Source organism: Anopheles coluzzii, chromosome 3, assembly GCF_943734685.1.
Source record: "Anopheles coluzzii chromosome 3, AcolN3, whole genome shotgun sequence".
Lineage (NCBI taxonomy): Eukaryota > Metazoa > Arthropoda > Insecta > Diptera > Culicidae > Anopheles > Anopheles coluzzii.
In genome coordinates, this window is record NC_064671.1 from 37,593,030 (window position 1) to 37,618,380 (window position 25,351).

At 45.1% G+C, this 25,351-nt stretch overlaps 2 protein-coding genes across 2 annotated transcripts in view; one reads left to right on the plus strand and one right to left on the minus strand.

Annotated features, from left to right (window-relative positions):
• Positions 1-163: 163 nt before the first annotated feature.
• Positions 164-3,039, minus strand: LOC120955901 (sphingosine-1-phosphate phosphatase 1-like). The gene is made up of 4 exons (XM_040377117.2): positions 2,426-3,039; positions 2,065-2,315; positions 1,825-1,997; positions 164-1,747 (listed from the first exon to the last, which is right to left on the minus strand). Exons 1-4 carry the CDS (start codon positions 2,787-2,789, stop codon positions 1,330-1,332), a joined length of 1,206 nt encoding a protein of 401 aa, XP_040233051.2. The 5' UTR covers positions 2,790-3,039; the 3' UTR covers positions 164-1,329.
• Positions 3,040-3,339: 300 nt separating this feature from the next.
• The window catches only part of LOC120955900 (histone acetyltransferase KAT7), a 60,931-nt gene continuing 38,919 nt past the window's right edge, over positions 3,340-25,351 (plus strand). The window contains exons 1-4 of the mRNA XM_040377115.2: positions 3,340-3,820; positions 3,892-4,081; positions 4,150-6,194; positions 6,269-6,463. Coding sequence (XP_040233049.2) covers positions 3,803-3,820; positions 3,892-4,081; positions 4,150-6,194; positions 6,269-6,463 — 2,448 coding nt within the window. The 5' untranslated portion in view covers positions 3,340-3,802. The remainder of the gene's footprint in view (positions 3,821-3,891; positions 4,082-4,149; positions 6,195-6,268; positions 6,464-25,351) is intronic.

Sequence of the window (25,351 nt, forward strand, 5' to 3'; positions counted from 1 at the left end):
TGGTTTTATTACACAGCTTTAGCTGTTTACACAGTCGAAAAGATATTCAAACACGATTTAGTTATAGTAAAGCAAAAAAAGGAAGATTAAAAACAATCTATAATATTGCTGAAAAATAGCATTAAAACAGCTAACCCAAGCCAACAAAAAAAGTCACTAAAAATTAATTTCGAAAGTTGAAAAAGTTCTTTATTTCGTGATTTCGGCGCTTCCTACAAAACGCTGTGAACCAGCATTGTATCTATTGTGAGAGAATAAGAAAAGCGGACCAAAATTTGTCAACGTATTTCAACGACTTTCACCTCCCATTCTCTCTCTCTTTCTCTGCGATTACCAGCTTTTTCGACCGTTTTGTGATTGAGCTTTACTACTTCGACTTCGTCTAAACACTAAACACCAAACAGTACCTGTATTTTGTACGGTTCCTGCCTATGTGGTGCCCTCTTTCTGTTGCCCTCGTTTAGACTAGAATGCTTTGCAAAACCGTGGTGCCACACGAAAGAACGATCGCCCCAAATCGAATCGCTTCTCCACTGGCAGTAATGCTGAATTGTTTCGTTTCGTTTTTACTCAATTGTGACGTTGTTTGTTTGTTAAGCTCTGGTAGCAGGTTTTTGTCCCTCATGACGGAATAGGATCATGTGTTTTGACCGCTTCTAACACTTACTAAAAAGCAACCGGTACCATCACTCACGCCCGTGTTATCAACCATCTTGCACGGAAGCACTTGGAAAGTGTCGGGCCAACGTTAAAATTGCGTTCTACTTTGCGTGAGAACTTTGTCTCACTTGTTCGACTGCTCTACCCTTAAGCGTACACTGCTTTTCTAATGCGTTTTTTTTTACTAAATGTGAAAGAGAAAATGCGGGAAGCGGATGCGTTTAGTGCTAGCAATTCTATTTAGTAATTCATTTGCATTAAATTACGCGTAAAGATTCAACTGGGGAAAAACAACATTTCAGACCTGGCTAGACCTAGTGGATTCTGTTTTTTTTTTGTAGTTCTTGATTTGTTCTTGATTGGAGGATGATAAGAAAAAAGAATAGGAATATGATAAAGAGAGTGGAGTAAAGTGTGCGAGATACTGAATACTGCAAGTAAACCGGTACCGTTCAATCTGCCGGTACCGAGAGCTTGCCTGGAAGAAATATGATTTAGGTTCATATGTATGTGATGCTACTCGTTTGCTAAATTCTAATCTACTCTCACTGATATCGATCGTTTTTTCTCATATGGATGGAATGTGCGATGCTTTCTTTTTTTTTTTTGCTGCGCTAGCCGCATACACCGGTGCGTGCGTGTGGGTGCTCTGGATGGCTGGAATGGGGTTTAGATTTCGGTGTAGAAATCGGGCCGGCCGATGTTGAGCAGCTTAAAGACGCTCGGCAGCAGGTACTGGGTGTTGAACCCGATCACACCGTACGTGAACAGCTTGTACGACAGCTCGACGATGATTTTGTTCTTGTTCTCGAGCGTATCCTCCGACTGGCGCAGCTCGTTCTTGTCCCGCCCCAGTATGAAGCACACGAACGCGTACGAGATCGATTTGGCAAAGGCACGGGACGCAACGATGCAGCACAGGCCGAGCACGGTGCGGAGCAGCAGCAGGCCGAGCATGCTGTAGGACGGCCAGATGATTTCGTACGGTGGTGGCTGTGCCGGTTGCTGAAACTCGCCCAAATGGTAGTGCAACCAGGCGCCGAGCTCGATGCCAGCGCAAACGCTTACCGTAAGAGCGGTATCGCCGCTGGAGGGGGGGGGGGGGAAATAAAGGGACAAATATTAATATAGAAAATAAAACTCCTTCAGTGTGTTGTAACGTACCGCGTTGGGGTCCATTTACCCGGATCGGGATAGAACACGATCAGTAGTATCGATATCGAGAGCACGAATATTGGCGACCAGCGGGAAGTCACTATTACAAGGTCCAATCGATCTACGATCGGAATTAGGGGGATCATCAACAGTACGACCAGCAACAGTCCTGCGACAATGTCCTAAAACAAAGAAAGCGTAACATTTCTTACATAAAAGGGACAGTGGGGCATGCGGCCCAATACTAACCAACACACTGTGCATGCCTAGGTACACCCGGCTAACGCAGATCACGGCACACCAGACGCAAGCAATGGCCAGCCCAACCGGCATCGAGTAAATGTACCGATCGTACGTGTAAATCAGTACCGAAAACGGAATGGCGACCGAGACCATCGCATGCGTCGACGGCATACCGTACTCGAGGCCCCATTTCTTCTGCAACCGTGCCGCCGGATAGCTTGGTCTTGGCCATCGAATAATGTCCTTAAGGCTTTGTCCTGCAAAAGGAGTGGGAGAAAACCCATTTTGCATTACTTCCATAGTGAGCCAGGGTGAGCAAATCCAGGGTGAGATCCGAGGAGGGGTGGTGGTGGTGGTGGTGCCCTACCTACGTACATAATCGCTGACCATAGCATAACCACCCGCCGCCCTACCGCGCTGTCGATGTTCCAAAACCAGAACGGGATAAACGTGGCGTAGAACAGTTCGTCGCCCAGCTCGGTGCCGACGATAAACAGCACGTACCAGAAGTAATTCGTCACCCGATAAGCATTATCATTGTCATCGATCTTCTTCTCGGCGGTGTACCCATTGCCCGGTGGCGCACCTTTTCCGTTTGCCGTACTACCATTGCCATGTGCTGGTTTCGCCGCTTTGGACGGGGGGACTTTGCGCAGATACTCGATGCCGAAGTATTCCTGCACCTTCACGACCAGCTCCGGGCTTTTGAGGTACTCGAGGAATGGATGCATTTTGTACTGCGCCCCACGTAGACCTATGATGCCGCCGGTGCAACTTTACGGGGGATGTACCACTTGTGCGCTTTACGCAACTGGTCGCACGCGCTAACGGAACCGAATCCTTGAAGGACACCGCTAGTGTGGAGGAAAGCAACACTCACGGCTCAGCCTAGTTTGTGATCATTTTGGTGATGAGGGAATAAAAAGGACACTGTTTTACACCGACGGCACCGCCGAGTGATGTTTACGAGGAGCAAATAAACAAGGCTGCATCACTTTGGCGCAATTTGACAGATGAGCACAAGGCCAAGGTACGTAATATTGTCTGGAAAAGAATAAATTTGTTGATTTAATAAGACCAAAGGAATAAATTATACGTTTCGAAATAAATTAATATTCCAGCGCCATTTGTATTGCCCTTGTATTTATTGCTGGATTTATTCCACGCGTTGTGTGGCCCGTAAATGAATATGGCGAACCGATGGGCCAGCCTGGTTATTTCCAGCAACTAAAAAAATGACAGCACACAACCAAATGTCAAACTAAAGTGAAGCAGAAAAAACACAACAAACAAACGAAAAGCGTTCTGTGAAAGTGTTGTTCGCTAAACTTAAGCAAAAATTTAGAAATCTAAGTGTATTGCAACAAAATTGAACCACGTGTTGCTAGATTAATCGAAAAGCTTTATTTAAACGGACGTTGGGCGCCTTTCAGTATGTTAAAATTGAGTGCGAAGCCAGTGTGTGGGCAAGTTTATGCATTGGAAGCATGAAAAAAGAAGAATAAGAAAACGGGGGGAAGCGTTTGTGTTTTCGATAGTGAAAAGTTTTTGGATGCCGGAATTTGAGGATGCAAATTTTATTTTAGACTGTTTGTACTTTTTTCGTGACGAGTTCCGTGGATAGTTTTTAGTTCTGAGGTATCCTAAGGGAGTCGTACGAAGGCTCACGTTTTATCGTCCGCTCGTGTTTCTTGGAAGTGGTCGTAGCACATTTACTTATTAAACTTTTTGAAATAAAACAATCATGCCACAACGGAAAAAGGTTAGCAAACGTAGCACAAATCAGTATCTTTATGCGCATTATTAACGTTTCAATCTCTTTCTCAATTTCAGTCCACCAGCACCGAATCCAGTAGCGGCAGTTCGTCTGACTCCAGCTCCAGTGGGTCTGATTCGGGAAGCTCGGGCGGATCCGATTCGGGAAGCTCGAGCAGTGAAAGTGATTCCTCCAGCTCGAGGGAACCATCGCCGCGTCCCTCTACCAGTAATAATGCAGCCGTTTCCGGGGCAACCAGTGGAAATGGTAGTTGCACTACAATGCCTTTGATTTATTTTGCATTTGACGCTGATATTCTATTGTCCGTTTTGTAGCTGCAGTACCAAAAGCGAACGACAAAATCGTAAGACGGCGAAGCTCCGAGATAGGCAATGCGGCAAACAAAGCGAACAGCAAACCGGACGCCACGAAGGACAAATCATCCCTTGCCCTGAAACAACAAAAACTCTCAAAAAGCTCCATCTCGTCCAGTGACGATGATGACTCGGAGCCGGAAACGAACAAAGGGACAGCTGCTGCATCGGCAGCTGCCACTACTGCGGCTAGCAAAAAGGCTCCAACAGCCGACACCACCAAGAAAAAGCCCATCGCAGCGGTACAGGGCAAGGAGCGGGTTCCCGCACCGCCACCGATCAGTGGAGGAAAGGTGCCCCCGTCCGTGATCAAGCAGCAGCACCAACAGCATCATCATCAAAACTCTACCCCGGCCACGAAAGGGGCGGTGAAGGCTAGCACGGTGGTAAAAAGTTTGCACAAGACCAACAATAATGGGGCCGGTACGGCAACGGGTGCTGTAAAGAAACCCACCCCAGGTACCGCTCAGTCATCCTCGGCACCTGCTACCAAGGGTAAAAAGAAGAGCATCTTCTCACCGGTCAATTCGTCCGAATCGGAGGTGGAAACAACGCCGGAAAAGTCCGACATGCAGGATAGACGTACGTCCAGCTCGAGCTCCACGAGCGGGAACGCCGCGTCGGGTGGTGGGACGGGCCCAGCGTCGTCCGATTTGTCTGACAAAAATCAACCTGGAGCAACGGGGAGTACCGCAACCAACACCACCACCTCAACAGCAGCCACCGCCGCTCTACAACGTGGTCGAGGCCGGCCACGGAAAGCATCGCAGGTGGGAACGTTGAACAACGCTGTATCGAAACCGATCGGACAGGTGAAACCACAGACCAGTGGCACAAGCAGTGCCGCTAGCAAAGTGGCCAGTCCACCGTTGGCCAAATCAATGAAATCCCCCATCCGAGCGCTGTCGTCGGCCACGTCCAGCTCGAGCGAATCGTCCTCCAGCGGATCGTCCGACTCGGAAACGGAATCATCGGACGATTCCTCACCATCGATCAGTGCGGCGGCCGCACAAAGCTACAAAAAGTCCAACAGCACCATGAAGCGTGCGCTCGAACGAACGCCCCAAAAGAACGATGCGAAGGATGGCGGTGCGGCGGCGGCGGCGGCGGCCGGTTCGGACTCGGACCGGCAGACGCGAAAGCTGACCCGTTCCGCAAGCACGCGCAAATCCAAACACCTGCTCGGCAAGAACGCCTCTGAGACGGACTCCGACGCGGACAGTGTGAAGCGGTCCGCGTCGAAAAGTCCGGCGAAGAAAGCGCCCACCGTTCCGTCGAAGGGCAAGGCAAAGAATAACATTGCCAACGCGCTGGCCAGCAAACGCACCGGCGACAAACCGCTCGCGAAGGAGCTGCCCATCGAGGAGGCGCCGGTCGAGCGGCGCTGTCCGCTGGAAAGGTGTGACTCGCTCGGCCACATGGGCGGACAGTTTGAGAAGCACTTTACGCTGGAGGCTTGCCCGCTCTACCACAACATGACGGTCGATCAAACGAAGCAGCTGCTGGTGGAGCGCAAGCAGCGCGAAGACGAACGGCGCCGGTCGATTCCGGTGTACGAAAATTCGAAAAAGATCCAAACGCCCGAACAGAAGCTGTACGCGCAGAAGATACGCGATCTGCGGGCGCGCTTTAAACCCTCCTCGCCGACGCCGATTGCCGAGCGGCCGAAACCGTTGCTCGATCGGGACTGTAACGAAATTAAGCCCGAACCTAACCTCGAGGGCATCGTGCCGGACTACGATCTGCAGCTGTTCCGCGAAGCGCAGGCACTGGCGAGCGAAAGTATCGAGAAGGAGCTGGGCGATATGGTTACCGGGAAGGGCACGAAGTACATTTCGATGGGCCGGCACTGTATGCAGGTGTGGTATCAGTCGCCCTATCCGGACGATGCGACCCGGCTGCCGAAGCTGTATCTGTGCGAGTTCTGTCTGCGGTATCAAAAGTCCGAGGTGGGAATGAAGCGCCATGCGGCCAAATGTGTCTGGCGGCATCCGCCGGGCGATGAGGTAAGCACGGGGAGCGAGTTTTGTCCTGAAAGCGTTTGTTGACGACACAAGATCGATTCACTTTATAATTGCAGATCTATCGCAAGGGAAAGCTTGGCGTATGGCAAGTGGATGGCAAGCGACATAAACAGTACTGTCAGCATCTGTGCTTGCTGGCCAAATTCTTCCTCGACCATAAAACGTTGTACTACGACGTGGAACCGTTCCTGTTTTATGTGATGACGCTGGCGGATAGTGACGGCTGCCATACGGTGGGGTATTTCAGTAAGGTAAGAGTTCAATATTTGCCTCTTCTTATAAAACTTACCAACATGCACTTTACTCTGTGAAATTCCAAAAGCAGTAAACATGATTTGCTTTATTCATTTTATTTATGGTTTGTTCTATACGTTGGCCAAATACTGGTTAATTAACGAATTGATGCATTGATAAAAGCAATACTGTTGCAAAAACGCTGAATAACGGCATCATTTGAATTATCTTTCTGGCGATGTTAGCGCCATCTATCGTTCGCTAGTGAAATCTCTACCCGAAAGAGATATTTGAAGAAATTGGTAATTTTTATTGGATTTTGAAGGTTTTAGGATTAAATATTTACTGATTTTGAATTTATTTAAAAATGTATGAAAAATATTTATATTATTTACTCCTCCATTAGCACTAATTATGGCTAAAGTACCACAAAATATTAATATTGTGGCATGACGAAGGATACTTTGGGAGATCCTTTTGTATAATTTAATTGCGTTTTTTGTCAGATGAATTCTTTTAAATATTTATTTGAGAAATCCATTGAAAGCATTGATGTTTAGTTATTTAAACAATAGTTAAGCGATAACCGATCGATAACCCTTCATCAGCAACTCTCTTTTCATTTATTTGTTATCACTTTTACTTTAAATTTTCTATGTTGGACAAAATAGACGATCTTATCTTTATTATTTAAATTTAATCAAATAGTAAGCTTTTTTAATCATTTTTTTGTTAATAATTGTTACCAGTTGTGGGCCTAAACAAAAAAGGCGAGCCACCAACAGTAGTGTTGGAAAATGAGTCAAATGAGTCCAACACTTATAATGTTGGTTGCTTAAAAGCCATTGTTCAATAGCAATGACATCCTTTAGTCTGCTATCCTTTGAAATGTTCGGTGTTTAAATAAATAAGGATTTGCACTGGAGGCACGCTTTAAAATATAATATATATAAAAAATGTCATTTGTTCCGGAGGCTGAAATGAAAGCACGAATGGTTGAAGGCTACCGTAATGACTTTTGGTAGCTGTTTGTTCGAGAAGGTCAAAGAGCTCCCAGCGTACGCCAGGACAAAAGCAGAGAACAACGAGAGAAAGATAGAGAGAGAAAACATGCACAATAGATAGAGCGTAAAGAGCGAACTCATGAGATGGCTTCAATTACAATCATCATCATGATCATAGCATCATTGCCGCCCCGCTGCCACACTCGTTTTCGGCGTAATGATTTTCTAGAATCGCCTGCAGCAGGGCAAAGATTCGAAGGAAGCTGGATGGAGAAAGCGATTCAGCGCAGGCTATCGGTTCTCGGTGGCTCTTTTCGATAAATGCCCCGTCTGTAGAGGCCAACGACCGCTACGCTACCGACGACCGAAAATCGGGAGAGTTTTGAAAACCACAACGCAATAGTACAACGACGGAGCTTGTGGCCTGTCCTGTCTGTTCTGTCTTTCCCACGACCGCGACCGTGGCGCGACTGTTTTCCCTCGAACGTACTTCTTTGTATGCACTTGCATATGTATTGCTATATAAGGTTGGCCAGCGTAAAATATAGTGGACGCAAAACGGGGCTTCCTAGTTTGGCCACAGCCACGCCACTCCTCACACATCCCCGCACGTTTGGGCTAGCATCGCAACGACGGTCATTCCACCGATAGTGAATCGAACACAGCCAAAGCCAGCCAGCCAGCCCGTCGTTTCGATCCTTCCCGACACGTCCGTCTCCGCATGTGTTTGAAATGCTTTCGTCGATGGACGCAGCACTGCAACACACCACCGGGAAGATGGATCGGCGTACACACCTTTGCTTTGTACGCCGGAGAAGCAAACTGTACCGAATTTTAATTACTTTACTTTACTCTGGCGCAGTCTGAGGGAGAGAAAGCGTTGCAAGAAGCACCTGAAAAGACTGATCGCTTGTTAGATAGCGTGGAATATACGGTTGGAAGCTGCTATGGGGGAGGGAAGAGTAGCCAGTAATTCAAACGAATGGTAAAATTAAAGATTTTGTGATGAATGTTTTAATTACATTTATGGAATAATCATGCAATTGAGTGTGCTGGTGATTGGTTTGATTGCAATTCACATTCACTGGCAAACTACAAAGCATAAAGTTAATGCTTTTTAAGCCTTTTTCTTGCCAAACAGCAGTAGAAAGTCAGAAAGCTAGTGTTTAACAGTTTTCCAATTTTCCGTCCGTGCTGAGAGAAATGAAATCATCCTCGTCTTGCTCGAGTACCGATGTCAATGACCGATGGACCATCTTTTGTCAAGCCAAAACGCGGTGGGAGAGCCTTGGGAGAGCTGTGAGAGTTTCAAGTGTCATACGAGCGTGAATAATGATTATGAAATGTTCTCCATGTGTTCGTTTAATCTTTTTTGAAGTAGAAATACCTAATATATTTGCTGTAGATTTTCGAAAAAAAAAAAACAAAAATATTGTTTTTTATCAGAATTATATGAATGGCTCAATTGTTTTCAACGGATTTTGTTAAATTGTTTGATTCAATATAATAGAATCGTTCCGTTCAAAAAGGTACATTTTATTCTCCAAAACATCTATGTAGCGTTTGATCCGTTAGGATGCTCGAACGCTGCCACCGGTACACACCTTTGTTTGAACTGCCAGCAGCAACGGCACTTTCTCCATCACGGGCCACAAACTCACCATCACCAGGCGCCTCCATGCCGTTGCGTTGCGTACGTTTTCGGTACGTTTTTTTTACATCTTGCGCAAAGCGCAACCGTACGGATGCAACAGAAGCAATAAGCGCGGTGGAGAAAAATACACACACATACACAGCCATACAAGCCTCATCCTTTCTCATCCCTTCCTGTGAGGGTCTATGGCTCGTCCGTTCCGGAAGTGGCAGGCATCACGTACTTCCGATCGTTAGTCTTTGCCCTCTTGCAGCAACGTTGTATGCTGCAGCGGGATGCAGCGGGATGATGCAACGTTGTCGACTCGCTCTTTGTGTCTGTGTGTCTGTTAGTATATAGTTTTGCAGCGCTGTGTGTGTGCGCTTGATGCCGAGACGCTATGTGGCTGTCCCTGGGAAGGCTTGCTCGCTGGGCTCGGGATGGCTGACTAACCAAAAAAAAACCGGGGTTCATCGTACGGCCACCGCCATTGCAATGAATTGGTCAATGAACTTTGCGTCGGCTGCAATACAGTAGGAGGTAGGAGAGCATCTAGGTCGTTACAGAGTTTGCCAGCCCAGAGGGTCCCAAACCCCCTCCTCCTCCTCCGAAAGGATGCTGTTTGCTGTGCAGCACTCCTCCGAAGGGAAGAAGTTGTAGGAGTTTTTTTTTTGTCGTTTCTCACTGCTGCTGCGTCTATCGTCTTGGTAGCATCGTCATCGTTGACCGCACCAGACGTCTGGGGTTAACTTTTGCAAACCGGTCCCTCTCACCCTTATGCGGGAGAGCTCTCGCGTGCGGATTCTGTCTGGCGGCTGTGTCTAGACGGTTGTGTGTTGCCCCAGTACCCACCAAAACCCGAACCTGCTGATGCTGATGCACAGGTAGGAGAACTCGGTCGGTGCCGGTAGACATGGCTGTGTCCTGCCGAAAAAACCGCAGCCGGGTTTTGCTGGAAAAAGGTGAGGACCCAGAAGGGGAGGAAATTCCGGACGCGCAATGATGCAGTGTGTGTGTGAAGCTGTGGGAAAGGGTGTGAGATTTAGTGAAATTTACAACCCTATCCCATCATCGTACCTATGGCGAGGACAAGCCCGACCGTAGAATGGGAGATGCGTCATGTCTAGCTCCGTGCTATGATGACTCCTTTTGGGCAAGGACGGCAAACCGAGTAGCGCCATACGTTTGTTTATGATGCTGTCAATATTAACAAACGATGGGAGTGACAAAAATTATGGACCCAAATGTTTTATTTTTCCCACTTTTTTGTTGTTGTTGTGGAGGAGATGTATTGATTTACCTTCGATTTTCTTTCTTTTACAGTAAATTCAGATTCCGTTCCGCTTCCCGTTTTTCAACGTCGCGGTTTGTTTTAGCATTGGTGTGAGCGAGACAAATGCAACACACACAGCATCAACGGAGACGAAAGCCCAAACAAAACAAAAAAAACACGTAAAAAAGCAAGCAGACACACGACTGTTGCAAACGATGCAATCAAAATTTCAATGACCCCAAACGGGCGCGACCCATCGACTGTGTCGGCGGCTGGATTTTCGCTCTCTCTCTCTCTCTCTCTCTCTCTCTCTCTCTCTCTCTCTCTCCCTGTGTTTGTAAAACTGGTCGTCGAGACGGGCGCGTGCCATGCCTGCTGCGTTCCACGTTCATTTCCACCGTAAGCACCGGGGTTGCGTCTGTGTGCGATTGTGGCTGGCAAGGACGTACACCGCGTGCTAGGATGAGATGAAAAAAACACATTCACACACACACACATAGAAACGAACGCAGACGCTCACGGTAGACAGGCTACAGGAGAGCGGTGCCAGGAATGAGGCAGCAGAAAGGGGGAAAAAGGATACGGGTTCTCTAGCCCCTTAGACCGGGTGAACGACGAACCCGACGACACAGACGACGACGACCAGGCGCAAGTGTGTCGAGGGCAATGCATACATAGAGCGATGCGTACTCCGACAGATTCCCGCCAGATTTGTTCTCGAATATGCCGCTCGCGTTATTGTTGTTTGGGTGCGTATGTTGCGTATGTGTGCGTGCTTCCCTTTTGCTGTTTTTTTTTTGTTATGCCCGTCGGCACCCTTTCCAACAATTTCCCACGTCAGTTCCGTGGGGCAGGAGGTGCGTAGGTTTTTTTTTGCTCCGCTATTCTATTCCCCCCCCCCTCCCCCTCAATAACGCACGGATCAGCCGCAAACACGGACAAAAGGAGAACAATGGAGGCAGGATATGCGCTGAAGGGGAGAAAAAAATGGCCCGCCCGGAATATACATAACGGCGGCCAGGATGGGAAGCTGTGTACCCTTTGTCCCGTGCCCTTTGTCGTGTCTTTGGCCGCTTTGGCTTCTGGCTGACTGGGTGAAGGTGAAGGACGAGTTCGTACGCGTCGTCCGGGCTTGTCCGTCTGGCCTGAGCCAGACACGCGCGCTTCGGTGGAAGCAACAAAACCAGACTCTCTCTCTCTCGCTCTCGCTCTCTCTCGCAGCTACACTCTGTGCTGCTGTCCTGTTGGATGTCGATGATCAGGAGCTACTGGTAATGGGAGAGAGAGAGCGAGCGAGCGAAAGAGAGCAAAGAATCGGGAGTGAACGCGATGGAACGATGATGACGGCATCGGGCAAGATCTCGTCCCAGCTGGGTGAGCAACGGGGACCATTCCGGGATGTGGTATTGTTATATACCATATACTATGTGTGTGTGTGTGTTGGTTCGCGAAATTGTATTGGTTTGCTCTCTGTCTGGCGAACAGGTTTTCCCGCCCGGCTATGGCAAGCGCTAGTAACTGCGAACTTTTAATGGTGTGTGTACCGCTGGTGGTTACGGCAAAGGACGAACAGTTATCAATGGTGTACACAGGTGGTGATGGTGGCCTGTACGTACCTCCTGTGCAGAGAGATGGAGCGTTGAAAACCGGCCAGACAACGTACCGAGCACCCACACAGACTCTCTCACACAGACACACAACGTCATAGTAGTAGGCTCTGCTTCTCCTTCAGGAGAGGGCTTTTCGCGCGTTTTGTTGTTAGTTTGCGTGTGCTGTTCCACTTCTTCATTCACAAGCCATTTTTTACAACGACTCCTCGCTAGGTGTGTGTGTGTGTGTCAGTGTGAGTGTATATGTAAGGAGTATGCGAGTAGGTGCCAGGTGCTACTACACAACTACTACGTCCGGTTCGGCGGGTGGTAAGTGCACAAAACGCCGCATGCCAATGTTTTGTCGGTCTCGGTGCGGCTTGGCTCGGGTTGGCTGCCGCTCCGGACACAGACTCCGGCAGGAATGGGATCAGGAATGGAACGGTGGCGAGACACGCTTTACCGTAAAATCAACGACCATGGGGAAGGTCAACGAGACTCACAGGCAGAATCTCTCTCCCTCCCAAGGCGAGCCTTCGCGGAGTGTGGTTTTGGGGAGTGCGATGGAGGTATTGGCTGGGCGAAATTCGGTCATTGCCCTTTCGACGGTGCGCCCTGTGTGTGTGTGTCTGTGCGCGTTGTCTGGTGTTCTGGCGGCGGAGTCTGGACGATTGATGGTGTGCTAGCTGGAAGTACTTGAACCACCTCATCCGCCCGCAACAGTCTAGTGCTTGGGGAGGGTGTCGGCTGGCGTCTTTTAGTTGGGTTTGCCGTTTTCAGGAACTCTAGGCTTGGGCCCCGTTTTGGAGGGGGCGGGAACGGAGAGAACGGTTGCTTTTTGCCGGAAATCCCTTAGAATAGCAAACGGCACTTCGCTAGCTCGAGCGCGCCACCATCCCGGGGCCAGTGTGCGGAAATTGTAAAGCGAGATTTACTCTCAGGGAAATATCATGGACCGGCGGCGGCTGCTGCATCCTTCGGCGAAGGGGAGCCAGCTTTTCGGTTTTTGATTTCAGAGGGCAGAGCACAGAGGACGTCTGGGAACGGGAACCGGGCATCAACCGGAGGGGAGGGGGGGGGGGGGAGTTTTTAATATGTATATATTTAATAAACGGTTGATAATATGGTGATGGGTTCTACGTCGGGGATGTATGCTGGGCCCGCATTGTCGACCGGCAGCGACCGGGCGGCCAGGTTGAGTTGTGCCATGGAGGCGGGTTGGTGTTGTGGTTGCCTTTGTCGGATGCATGGGGCCTGATGCATGATGCTGTTCCGACAAAAGCGGAACGTGTGTACCTATGCAACTCCTGTGTTCCTCGCAATGGGAGAAGTGACGAGACAGACACTCACACGGACGCACACACACGCACACAGACTTCAAAACGAATGGGTTTTTGCGTAGCGAAGAATCGCCGGAACCTACGGAACGGAAACGCACATCGCCCATGATGATCTGTTGAGTGGAGTCGTGTGTGTGTGTGTGTGTGCGCGCGGACTGATTTTCATCGAAGGGAGGATGGCGGGTGTGTCGTCTGGTCTAGAGAAGGATGACGCGACGCCTGGAAGCTGGAAAAGTGTGTTTTGGGAAACGCGCGCGCTACGCGTCTCTTTGTTCTACGCGGGAAAACACGCCACGGGGAAAAGGACTGCAGCCAGACTGCTCCCGGGGAAGTTTGGCTGGCTGGCGGGCCCGCACACTCACACACACACACGCGCATACAAATAGGAAACGGGATAATAAAATTTGATGTCGCACCGATTCCGTTCTGGGGGTGCCGGGCGGGGTGAGAGGATGTGGCACTGATGGACCGTTGTGTGTGAGTTTATGTTTCCGCGTCTCGTTTGCTCGCGGTACTTTAGTTATAAAATATTCTTTTTAATTCCCGTCCTATTTCAATCCCCCTTTTCCTGCTGCCCCGGTGTGTGGGGTGTGATGGGAGGGACGTCCTTCGATTGTCTGGGTCTGCGATAGTCTCGCTCACTCTTTATCTCTCCCCCGCTCTTTTTAGTGAATAATTTGATGGGAATGTCAACTTGGCAGTTGGAATATTTGCAGTTTTAGCACGCGTGTTTTGCAAGAGCAAGCTGATTTGGGGTGAAAAATGTTGATTATATGTCTATTTCATTTTTCTTAATTATACTTTCCCACAAATTGCAACACGCTTGTTGCTACATCGTTAGGAGATTAACACTCATTGGCTTGGACGCAACTATTCCAACTCCAGGGGTCAGCAAAGTCCCGCCTTCGGGTCGAAAGCGGACAAACAAATTTGCCAAAACATTTTATTAGGATGGAAAATATTAGAACAAACGCAATCGAACGTTAAGATATTTAAGATAATAAGATAATAAGATAATAAGATAATTTCATTGTAAAGGATCTTGGTATTGATTCTTTGCCACGGTTTTGACCCTTAAGCTGCATTATTTCTTCATCTTGCCAAAGTTGTTGATATTTTTATGATTATAGATACTTTGGATACTCTTGGGGATACTCTTTCACCGCTAAATCTGGTCTATATGTAGCGGAATTTGGGGCAAGTGGTGCCATACGGGGCAAGAGTGCCACCAAGCATTTTTCCTTAAAAACTTATGTTTAATGATCAATTGTGTATACAGTTGGTTGCTTTCCAATGACTAGGTATACTGAGCCGAATTTCATATAGACCAATCGATATTTCCCATTGTTTTGAGTTGATTTGTGTTGAGTTTCAAAATTGAGCAGAATACTATAATTTTTTAATCCAACCAAATAAGCTCTCACAAATCATGCGAACAATCAACCGAGAAAATATTTACACCACCGTATAGCTGAGAAAACGTGAAATTTTTTGTGGGGTTAGCTGAAAAAAACTTTCTTTTTGTCACTGAAAAATTCAATTTCAAAAAAGTTACAACTTTTGGGGCAAAAGAGCCATCTCTATTTGGGGCAAGTGTGCCACCATCTTTCATAGGCGCGAGCTGTCAAAAATGTAAACATTGTTGTAGCGTTCAGCGGTATGGTGCGATTTTACGAGCGGATTCTACTCCGGAAAAACAGACCAGCAACAATCCATATTGCGATATAGTTTGTGATGAAAAGGGGTTCATTGGTGACTCAAGACATGTAGGAATACATACACTAGTGGTACAAACGTAATAATTTCCAATTATCAAAGAAATACGGTTATTTTAACCAGGTGGCCGTCTTGCCCCATACGAGTGGCACTCTTGCCCCATAGCCCAAAAAACAACGTCTTTTTGGACCCTTTTTAAAACGCTTCAAAAACTGTTTTGTTTGCACTTTTTTCAAGCGAAACTCATTTATAAGTGAGGAAATAGATGTAAAATGGTTGTGAGATTTAAATCGGCTTTTGGAAAACACGTTTTAATGAGTTATAACTTGAAATGCTTAAGGTGGCACACTTGCCCCAAATTCCGCTATACAGTGATTGGTTGCGTGTGGTGCAACATCACTTTTTTTAAATGAAACTGAGATATGTTGGTGCTTTATACAAATGTTGCGGAAAATTATTGGATTAGGGCGAAATTATTTTGAGATTTGGTAGATTCTTATTCTTCTTCTTTAGGTTCAACAACCGTTGTCGGTCAAGGCCTGCCTGTACCACTACTTGTGGGCTTGGCTTTCAGTGACTTATTGATTACACATAGCAGGATAGTCAGTCCTACGTATGGCGGCACGGTCCATTTGGAGCTTGAACCCATGACGGGCATGTTGTTAAGTCGTACAAGTTCACGACTGTACTACGAAAAAAGGCAGGTTCTAGTAAGTAATAATTGTAATAACTGTAACTGGCTAGATGTGTCCTAAAAACCTTGCAAATTTCTGTTTATTGAAGTTTTGTTTTCATATAGCTGTACATTTATGACATTGGTTGAGAAAAATACTGGTTAATATGCGACCAACATTGACTGTCAGTCCAAGAAAATAACATGTTTTAAATAAATATCCAATTTCTAGTTTGCACGCCGACAATCAAGGTCAAATTTTTGTTGGGTTTTTGTAGAACATGATAGCTAAGTAGCACGTGGAACATGGGACCAGACCCGTAGTACAGTCGTCAACGCGTGCGACGTAATAACTTGCCAGTCATGGGTTCAAGCCTCATATGGTACCGTCCCGCGTAGCAAGGACTTAATTATCCTACCCGGCTGCGTGCTACTGAATAAGTCGCGAAATCCTGTATAGGCCAGGCCGACCGATAGGTACGCAAAGAACGTTACGCCAAGTAGAAGTTTTGTATAGTTTTGTACATTCAAAATGTTTGTTGATATGTATATAACAATATTATTGAGAACTGTTCCTACGTGATCAATACCTCACCAGTGATCTATAAGGAGAGCAAATTAATTATGTTTACTTTACAAGCAAAAAGTCATAGAAAATATTTTTCATTTTTGTCAAATTATTACATCAATTATTTAAGCGTTGCACAAACAACTTAAACAACAACATGGCGACTGAAGTCCGGCACAAAACAAAGTATGGAAAATTTAAAATTTGGAAAGTTCCGCTGTTGTTTGAAAACGTTGTTACTACACAATGAATTTGTTGTTTGAAAACTGCACTTCAGGGTTCCGCCGAATTTATAGAACTCCGTCCGTTGCTTGAAAAGTTTGCCGACCCCTGTCCTAACTGCAAGCCCGAGTAGCACGCACAAAAAAAGGATCGAGATGCCGCTGCTTCGGTACTACCGTTTGGCGTATAGTAGGCGCAGCAGTTTTGAACGGTGTTTAGTGATGGTTTGAGACTGAGATACGGTATTTTGGCGTGCGGTGCGAATTTCGTCAACGGTGGCGTGATGAGCCGCCGCCTGCAGTAAAGCGTATCTGGAAGCGTAGCGTTGTTGCTTTGTTCTCCGTGCATCCGCTTCGATGGCGCAGCTGATCGTTGTGCTGTGGCGTGCCCACAGTAGCTGAAATCATTTTGACTAGTTGTCTAATGTACATTTGCTAATGGCAGCGCACCACAGCGCACCACTGTGTACGCTATTTGGTGTGTTGGTCAGTGCCTTCCGTTAGGTTTAATCAGTGCAACGGGAATGGAGAGTCAATAAAGGGGGAAGGTCTACCTGGGTAGACGCCTCATCGACGCCTTAAAGAAAAGCGACTTTACACCTACTTCTTGACCTCTCACTGACTAACAGGAGTGTTTTGTGTAGGTGTGTGTGTGTGCGGGTGTGACATTTGGAGTACCCTTTTACTTTAGATGTAATTTATTGCATCCTTTTTTTTTCTTTTCTATGGGTAGATACGCACCCACCAGAGCGATCGTAAATTATCGACCATACGTCCCAAACGGGATGACCCCGGTCGCGGCCATCCTCTCACTGCACTAAGGGCAGTAGTGCCCGAAAATATACGGTACATTATTCCATTTCCCCTCTTCTGCCTGCACAACAGTGCAATGGGAAGGTTATGTCGATCGCGCGTAATAATAAAACAACTTCACCAACGCAGATTTATGGTACTCAATTTGTCGTTTAGTCAGGGCATCTCTCTTTCTCTCTCTCTCTTTCTCTCTTGTCAGCTACCTACTCATGTGGTCAATCGGCCAGAAGGCTAATGGATAATTTCACGCGGTTGTTGCTTAATGTAGTTCCGAAAAAAAGGCAAGGAAAAACAAACAACAACGAAATGCACACAAAAAATTGCGCATTACTTCATCGCACTCTGCTGCACACGACGCGTCGGTAGAGCGCAATGCGCGCGCGTGCGACGTTGAACATTCTTGCACATCGGTGCACGCCGCCCATAGCCGGAACGATGATCATCCACAGTGTCTGACCGCGCTGTCACCAAGGCAGTGAAATGCGTTTAAGCCTCCTCTGTCTGGGCAGCTCCAAAGTAAAACTCCTTCGCAGTAAAAGAGGCAAATAAATTTTCAGCTCATAATTAACCTGACAACTCTCGCCACACCACCACCCGTGTGCGTTGCGTTTTGTACGCGTGGTAGTAGGTGCATTCGGTGTGGAAGAAACGGATAGGAAGCCACATGGACAAAAAAGGTGAACTTGGGTCGCTGCTGCCGGCATTGGCCGAAACTACAGCCGGCTTCAAGCAAAAAAAAAAAACGCGGGTCTGTGTTTGTTCAGAATCTTGGAAAGGTACGATTTAGCAGCAGCACCAACAGCAGCATGTAATCAGCTTTTGAGATTGTTTGCTTAGCTCATATTTCATTCATGCAATCGGGCATGCTTTTCAGCGAGACAGCTTGGTTGAATTGAATAAAAATTATCGTCATTCGGGTGGAGGGAATTGAGCCGGGGAAAGGCTCCGGGGGTGGTTTACAGCTTCAACAAAGAAAGAGAAGGTGTGTGTGTGTGTTTTGTTAATGTGAAACGGTATATTTTTATTCGATCCTGCGGGATATTACACTGTGCTGTTAGATACGGTGACTACAACCTACAGTCGGAAACATGATTTTTCACTAACTAGGCAGGATAGATTGTAACGGTACTTCATTTTCATCCATAGGGAAAATGTTAATATAAAAGTTATACTTATTGTTTTTTGTGGAGGAAAAACTATAACATATTATGCAGTTAAGAAACAGATGGACCCTGTATTTAAGGGATTAAAAAACGCTTTCTTACGCAAGTTTTCGACTACTTTTACAGGAACTTTTATTGGAACCAGATATCGTTTTAATTTTTACACCGGTCAGTATAAAGCTAACTGACGCTTTATTTTTAACCGACACTGAGCGTGAGCGTTTCAACAAATCGAATAATAAAGTTTTTAAGTGTCAGGATTGAATACTGAAGTGTCTGTACCAGTAAAAGGCATCTAAAAACTATTTTTACGATATGAGGTAAATATACGTGTAGAATCATCATGATTTATGTTCCAACAATGGATAGAATCTAGAAATAGACGCTGTTCGCAGTTATTTTAGTTTTATGGTCATGTTTTGTACTAATACTTACAATTACTCGGAACGGGTAAACAAATGCAGTGGCAATTTCAGATACAAAGACACTTTAAAGCTCAAACGTTGCGTGTAGCTTATTTATGAATTAACTTATTCTCTTATAACTTACATCTACATGAACAGTATCGTTATCTAAAAACTTTGTTATAGTAGTCTTCTTGGTCTATTTCGATCTTTCCAACCTAACAGAATGCTGTTTTTTAACACTGCAGCATTAGAATTTAATTCATAAATAGAGCTGTATTCGTTAATTGTTTTTGGATGTCATGTTGCTTGGGGTCTAATTCGTGCTTCATTCTAAGAACTCGCTCAGGTGGATATATGTATAGATGTAGTAATATCTCTGACGCATCAATTTTATTGCTCAATTGTAAGGAGTACTGAATCATGATCATGTAAATAGAATTCATCATTTTATAGAAAATCATTTTATCTACTTAATAATTTTAAGGAGATTGATTTTCGATAGGTTTGAACTACGATCCATTTGACTTGTGTTCAAAAGCGATTAGACGATAAGAAGATTTTAATCAACAAAACCATAATTGCTCAGTTATGATATTTCTATTAGTGTAACTTTGTCATAAGTTCTCGGAAAACTCGGACAACTTTCTGAGGGACATTTATATAAAAAAACACACTTTAATGCCTAATCCGCTTATTGTGTTCGTAATGTGAAAGTGATGAGTGGAATTCATCTTTTATGTTCATCGTATTTATCAAATTGCTCCTTCCTTTCAAGATTTTTTTTTGTATTTTTCCGCTTCTATAATGTTTCGCGTATTCATGTGTTCTGTTCGGTTTCTTGAATCAAGACGATTTCTGATAAACTCAATATACATATACAACCTTTATTTGCTTTCTGGGCAAATAAATAAGCTTAACGTTACGCTTACTTATTGAACCATGATCTAGCGAAACGTTGTGCTTTTTTGGGTTTCAATTATGCTTAACCAGCCGGCTTCATACTGCAGATGGGAATCAAACCACGACTCGGTTCTACAAGCGCTCCAGCGCCTCTACCATTACACTTAGCGGACTCTCCTAATAATTATATACAATAGTAACAGTGCAGTAAATTTTCTAAAACGAAGTCTTTACTTCCCAGCGAATAAAGCGATCTACCCAGAGCAAATAGCAGTACAGTAGCTTCCCAGATGGTGGTGATAGCTGTAACTGACAGTATCTACTAGCTGTGAGGTAAACCTGAACGGTTGAACGGCATAATTTAGACCGATCTCACCTTCACAACGACCGTTTGCCACGGGTCGTCATCGTCAAATTCAAGGTTACCTGTCGCTTTAAGCATTGCTCTCCACCGCGATCAGCTTTCTGAATGAATTTTGCAACATTTTCGGTTGCGCTGTGTCCGAAGGCTTTTGGTTAATAGATGTAGGAGGAAGTGGAATGGAATGACTACATTTGCGATGTCTTTTTTTTTGCTTGTTAGTAGGATGTTCTAACGTTTTTTTTGGCCAATTCATTCATAAAATGTGTTGAGACGAAAAAAATACACACACAGAAACAAAAACAAGACTAACTAAATCGCGCGCTCTAGTTCCTTCGTACCGTTTCGCACTCAGCTGGTTTTCTTAATGTGCGCAAGCTAGTACCCATTGAAGAAACACAAAAACGGCGCGATATTCATCTATTCTACGGTTGTTCGATCGTGAAAAGTCTGCTCAAGACAAGATAGAGGCAACAGGCGACGCCTGCTTCGTTCCCAGCCTAGACCCGAAGCTCTAGGTTCCATTCGATCACTCGGGAACGGACCGAGCCTGGACGGCTATCAAACGCTTCGGCCACCGTTGATCGTTCAAGACCGACCTGCCCAATGTGCTCCAAATGAAATGTACATAAATTAGCACATATTTTGTCTGGTTAATAGGTAAACTCTTTTCCGCCGTTCTAGTGGTCATTATTTCATAATATCGGTTCCCTGCCTCTACTGCCTTACGCTTTCCGCGGCTACCTTATGCTTTGCCGTTGGGAACGGATCGACCGAACTGACCGTCCAATGTTTGTTGTTGTCGTATGAGGAGGTCAGTGTGCGCTTGCTGGAAGCACCCCTCTTTCTCCTCCACTCGGCATATGGTTTTCTAGCAACCTGTCCGCTGTTCGTGATCACCGGTCGCTTATCTATTACCCGTGTGCCCATGTCAAACTAAGGTCGTACAATGAAAAACCAGAGTAACTCGAGTGAAGAGTAAGGCGCCACGATGGGAGGGCGTCAAAGCGAAGAGCACGGGGAGCAGAAACAACGCTAAAGAAGATATCGCCCGGATATTACCCGACTTAATGTTCCGTAGCGCTAGAGACGATTCTGAAGCGTAAAATTTAAGCAAAAGCCATAGAGCTAAGCTGAACTTTCTTGGAAGCTTCCTGCTTCGATCGTGCTAATGATTAAGGCGGCGGTGAGCAAAATGTGCGCCACGGGCTTAAGCATTGACCCTGGGATGGATATGGATAGGGATATGGACTGGGAACAGTGATTGGAACGGTATTGGTTTTTGGCGGCTCACACCACATACATATTTTAAGGGTAGGTTGAAAAATGAAGGCAAAATGTATGGTTTTCAAGCATTGGCTTTACTCATCTTGTGCCTTAATCAGATTGTTGGTGCCTGAAACGGGTTCGATTGGAGCACGGGTCCCGTTGTTGAAAATACATTAAGCATTAATGATTCCCTCCTACGCCATGCGATATGATGGTACGGTCTGGTAGCATTGTTGTTACAGTAAGCGATGAAAACATTGTTGATTCATAATCAATGCGTCGGAAAACCATCAACAGCCAATAAAGGGTTCAAAGTCCTGCGATGTGTTAACGAAGTAGTTAATTATAATGACTCAATTAGTCTTCTGGGAACACGTGCCCAACTAGGAATAGATTTGTGTTTTAGTAACATACTTATAAATTATTATCATCAAATAGATAATTAACCACAGTGAATGAAATCGCGCTCGGTCGCACTTCATTCTTTCTAATAACAATAAATCCCTAGGATATTTTGAGACTGTTTTTGGGACATTATAGAACAATAAAAAAAAGTTGATTGCGATAGTTTCTTTTGAAACAAATAAGATAACTTCCAAAAATTCCCAATATTTCATTTGAAGCATTTCGTTTGAAACCTAAGAAAAATGGTTTTTCAAATAACAGTTCAGTTCTTACTGCTGAGCACATGGAAGATTTTCTATAATTAAAAAAAAAATATTGCGGATTTTTTTCTATTTCAATCGCTGATTATTCGAACTTCTTAACTATTCATCAGAAAATACAACTCTTGATGAATGATCACTGTGCATTGCCATTAGTTGTCCATATACCGTAAATATTCATTCCGTTGTAATCCTTTAAATTCAGATTAAACATTCAATTTTGGTAATTTTTTATGTTTTGTAATTCTGTAATTCTTCTTCATAGATAAAAAAAATAAAATAAAATGCGTTTATTCCCAAACTCCCAAACTAACCTAAACAGCGACTAAAATATATTAAAATTTAATAACAAAGGTCATAGTACTTGCCATACAATATGACCGCGATACCACTAATATAGGGAACATACTTCCATAACGTTTAAAATAAAGTAGTTTCGGAAAGTTATTGTTTATACATTTATTGTTGCTACGTTTCTTGTGCTATGAGCCACTGTTTTGCTACTGGTTTTTTTCTTCCAGTTGTTTTTATACATTGTTTTATTTACTATTTTGTCCGTCAGTTTAACCGACCCTCATCTTGACTCGGCTTCAGTTTGCTCTTACAACGGCACCGATTGTGCACGCTCTATTACTCTCTGTTAGTTTAGTACGAAACCTTTCTTAAAAACGGCCAGCGAAAGCGAGCATTTTACAGCATGGTAAAAAATGGTAATTTTATTTTTGGTTTTAACATCATCACACTTTACACACTCCTCCGCCATGGACGAGCGGCGTGTTCGTCCGTTTGACCCGGGGGAGATGGCAATTGACCCTATCCCCACTTATGATTATCATTATCACCACCAGGGTGCCACCACCGCCGTGCCGGGCTGTCTCGGTCTGGCTCTCCGAAGGGAAGATGATGGGGCAACTTCTTGGCAGTGGCACGTCGTCGGAGTGGTTACCTCGCTGTGGAGTTTAGATTGCATGGATACAGCACGCTATATTAGGAAAAGCTGATGCTAGTACTACACCATCACGAACGAACTTTCTTGGGCACGCTTGTCCAAACGCGTCCGTTTGTTTGACCATCTTCGTCGCGCTGTGTTTTCGCATGCAACAGCGGTATTGCCGGTGGAAAGGAGCAACAGAATTGTGAAAATTTATGCTTCCTCCCTCCCTGTGTCTGTCTGGCAATGATCACGCGCTGGCCAAAGTCAGGGAGCACCGGTCAGTGCATGCAGCCGCGCGCAGGTTTTTTTTCCAGTAATTTGAAACACCCAACAGTTGAGCAAGCTTTATGGGATGCAATTAACAAAATATATTGAATCAGATATATTAGCGACAATAAAAGGCAAGCACTGGAAACGGGCATATTGGGTATAAGGGTAAACGGGGAGGTTAGGAGTTCCATCTTTTTTTATATTTTTTTTTGGCTCCTGCTTTGGAAGGTGTTGTGTGCTTTTAACATTTTTTTTGTCTTTAAGCTTATTTCTTCTTTACTATATGCGTCTAGGAGGCGCCTCTTAGACCCTGAGCGAATGATGAGTAGCCGCACTGCTCCACTCCACTGGAGTCCCGTATCCCGATGATCTCCACCACCTCATCGACCCCATTCCACTTTCGGGTCACGGCTCATGGGGCCAGGGATGGAGATGGGTGTCAGATAAGATTGCAAGCAGTGTACGTTTCGGCAGGCAAGACAAGACGGTAGCATGTAAATATGAGGCGCGCTTCTGGCGATGGTTAAGCTCAGCGACATTAAGCACCGTCTCGTGTAATGTGGCAGACACACGGCAGTCGTTCTGTCCTGGGCACGAAAAATGACAAAAACGGTTAACCCAAAAGTCAGTTTGCCATTGTGTGGTGGTGGTGGTGGTGATAGTGGTATGGCAACCGAGCGCAAACCATCATCACCGATGGCGCAACGTGTACCATAATTTAATGCAAATTGAAGGGTCGCGCTGTTGTTGCTGCAAGCTACTGGTAGCAGAACCCCTCCTGACCGGTGGCAGAAGAAGGCATGCAGTCCGGCTGCCAACAGGAAGTGTAATGGAAACGGAAAGTTGAAAAAAAACATGAGCGTTTTGCGAGGAAATACATGTGATGGTACCAGACACCGACAGAAGCACTCTGAGCAGTCGCGCAAATCGTTGGAGTGTCTCCTTTTATTTTTTAAACAAAAAGTGAAGCCGTCGGCAGCGTAAGGGTGTGTATTGGTTATGTTTAGGCTTTTTTTTTTGCTAATTATAACAGCTAGTTTATTTGTTTACACTCTTGTTTGTCAGATCACTATCACATCGACCGATGATGATGATGATGATGATGATGAGGATAATAATGCTTAGTGTGGTGCTTTGGCGACCTGGGGAAAATGATACGAAGCTTCATTATTTTCTTTACTATTTCGGTGTGTTTACACTTATTTTTTGCTGTTCGTAGTTTTCGCATTAATTTGGCAGTTTTATGATTTAAACATACGGTCAAGGGGTTGGTACGCAAGCGAGCACGATTTAATAAAATGTATGTGTGTTGCGTATACATTTTTCATGCTAAAAGCACATTTAACACGTGTTTTGGTATCGTTAATGAACCATTATTCATGGGGCTATCTCTTGTTCGATCATCAGATGTGTACAGATAAGCATATGTGATGCTTTCGATGGGGGTAAAATAGAAAGTCTGGCAAGGGGGGACGGTAGCTACCCAAGCATCACATACCCAAGCATCGCAAAATGATTGATATGGTGATATCACTTAATCATTACGCATAAAAAAATTTGGTACATAGACGTACATTATTTGAAGAAACGGTGCTGGGTATTCAAAATCGTACACTGCGAATTCGGCCGCTCTTCCTATTATGTGTACAATATTTTGGAATTGCTCCCCATTATTTATAAGTTTATTAAATAAGATCAAGAATTGATTCTTTTATTTTTTTATTATGTTATAACGTGTAGTTTGGCAAGCAATCGTTTGAATTGTGTCGTCTGTTCTAAATTGGCTTGCTTTCGTTTAATTAAATCTACCAAAGAAGTCATCTACCTAGGAGTGATGCCCAGCCATGTCGATTCGACTGTTAATGAATAGAAAATTAATGATTGAATGATACATAAATAGATGCTCCTTTTCTTGTTTTCGCTACGTTATAAAATGATAATTGTATCAATTTCATTTTGAATTTAAATTTGTTTTCAAGATGAAAAATTAATCCTCCTGAGATGTATCATTGGAGCAAATGCAATGAAATTCTGAGCATCAGCTCGTGCTTAGAGCTTAAAAATAAAATTTCTTTAGAATAGACAAGGTTTTAATAAATCCCTTTG

Bases quoted from the DNA above. Each gene is read 5' to 3' on its own strand.
- LOC120955901 (XM_040377117.2), bottom strand. From the start codon at position 2,789: ATGCATCCATTCCTCGAGTACCTCAAAAGCCCGGAGCTGGTCGTGAAG. The intron at 2,316-2,425 runs GTAGGGCACCAC...CTCCTTTTGCAG, and splicing joins GTCAGCGATTATGTACGTAG to GACAAAGCCTTAAGGACATT. The intron at 1,748-1,824 runs GTACGTTACAAC...CCCCCCCTCCAG, and splicing joins GGTAAATGGACCCCAACGCG to CGGCGATACCGCTCTTACGG.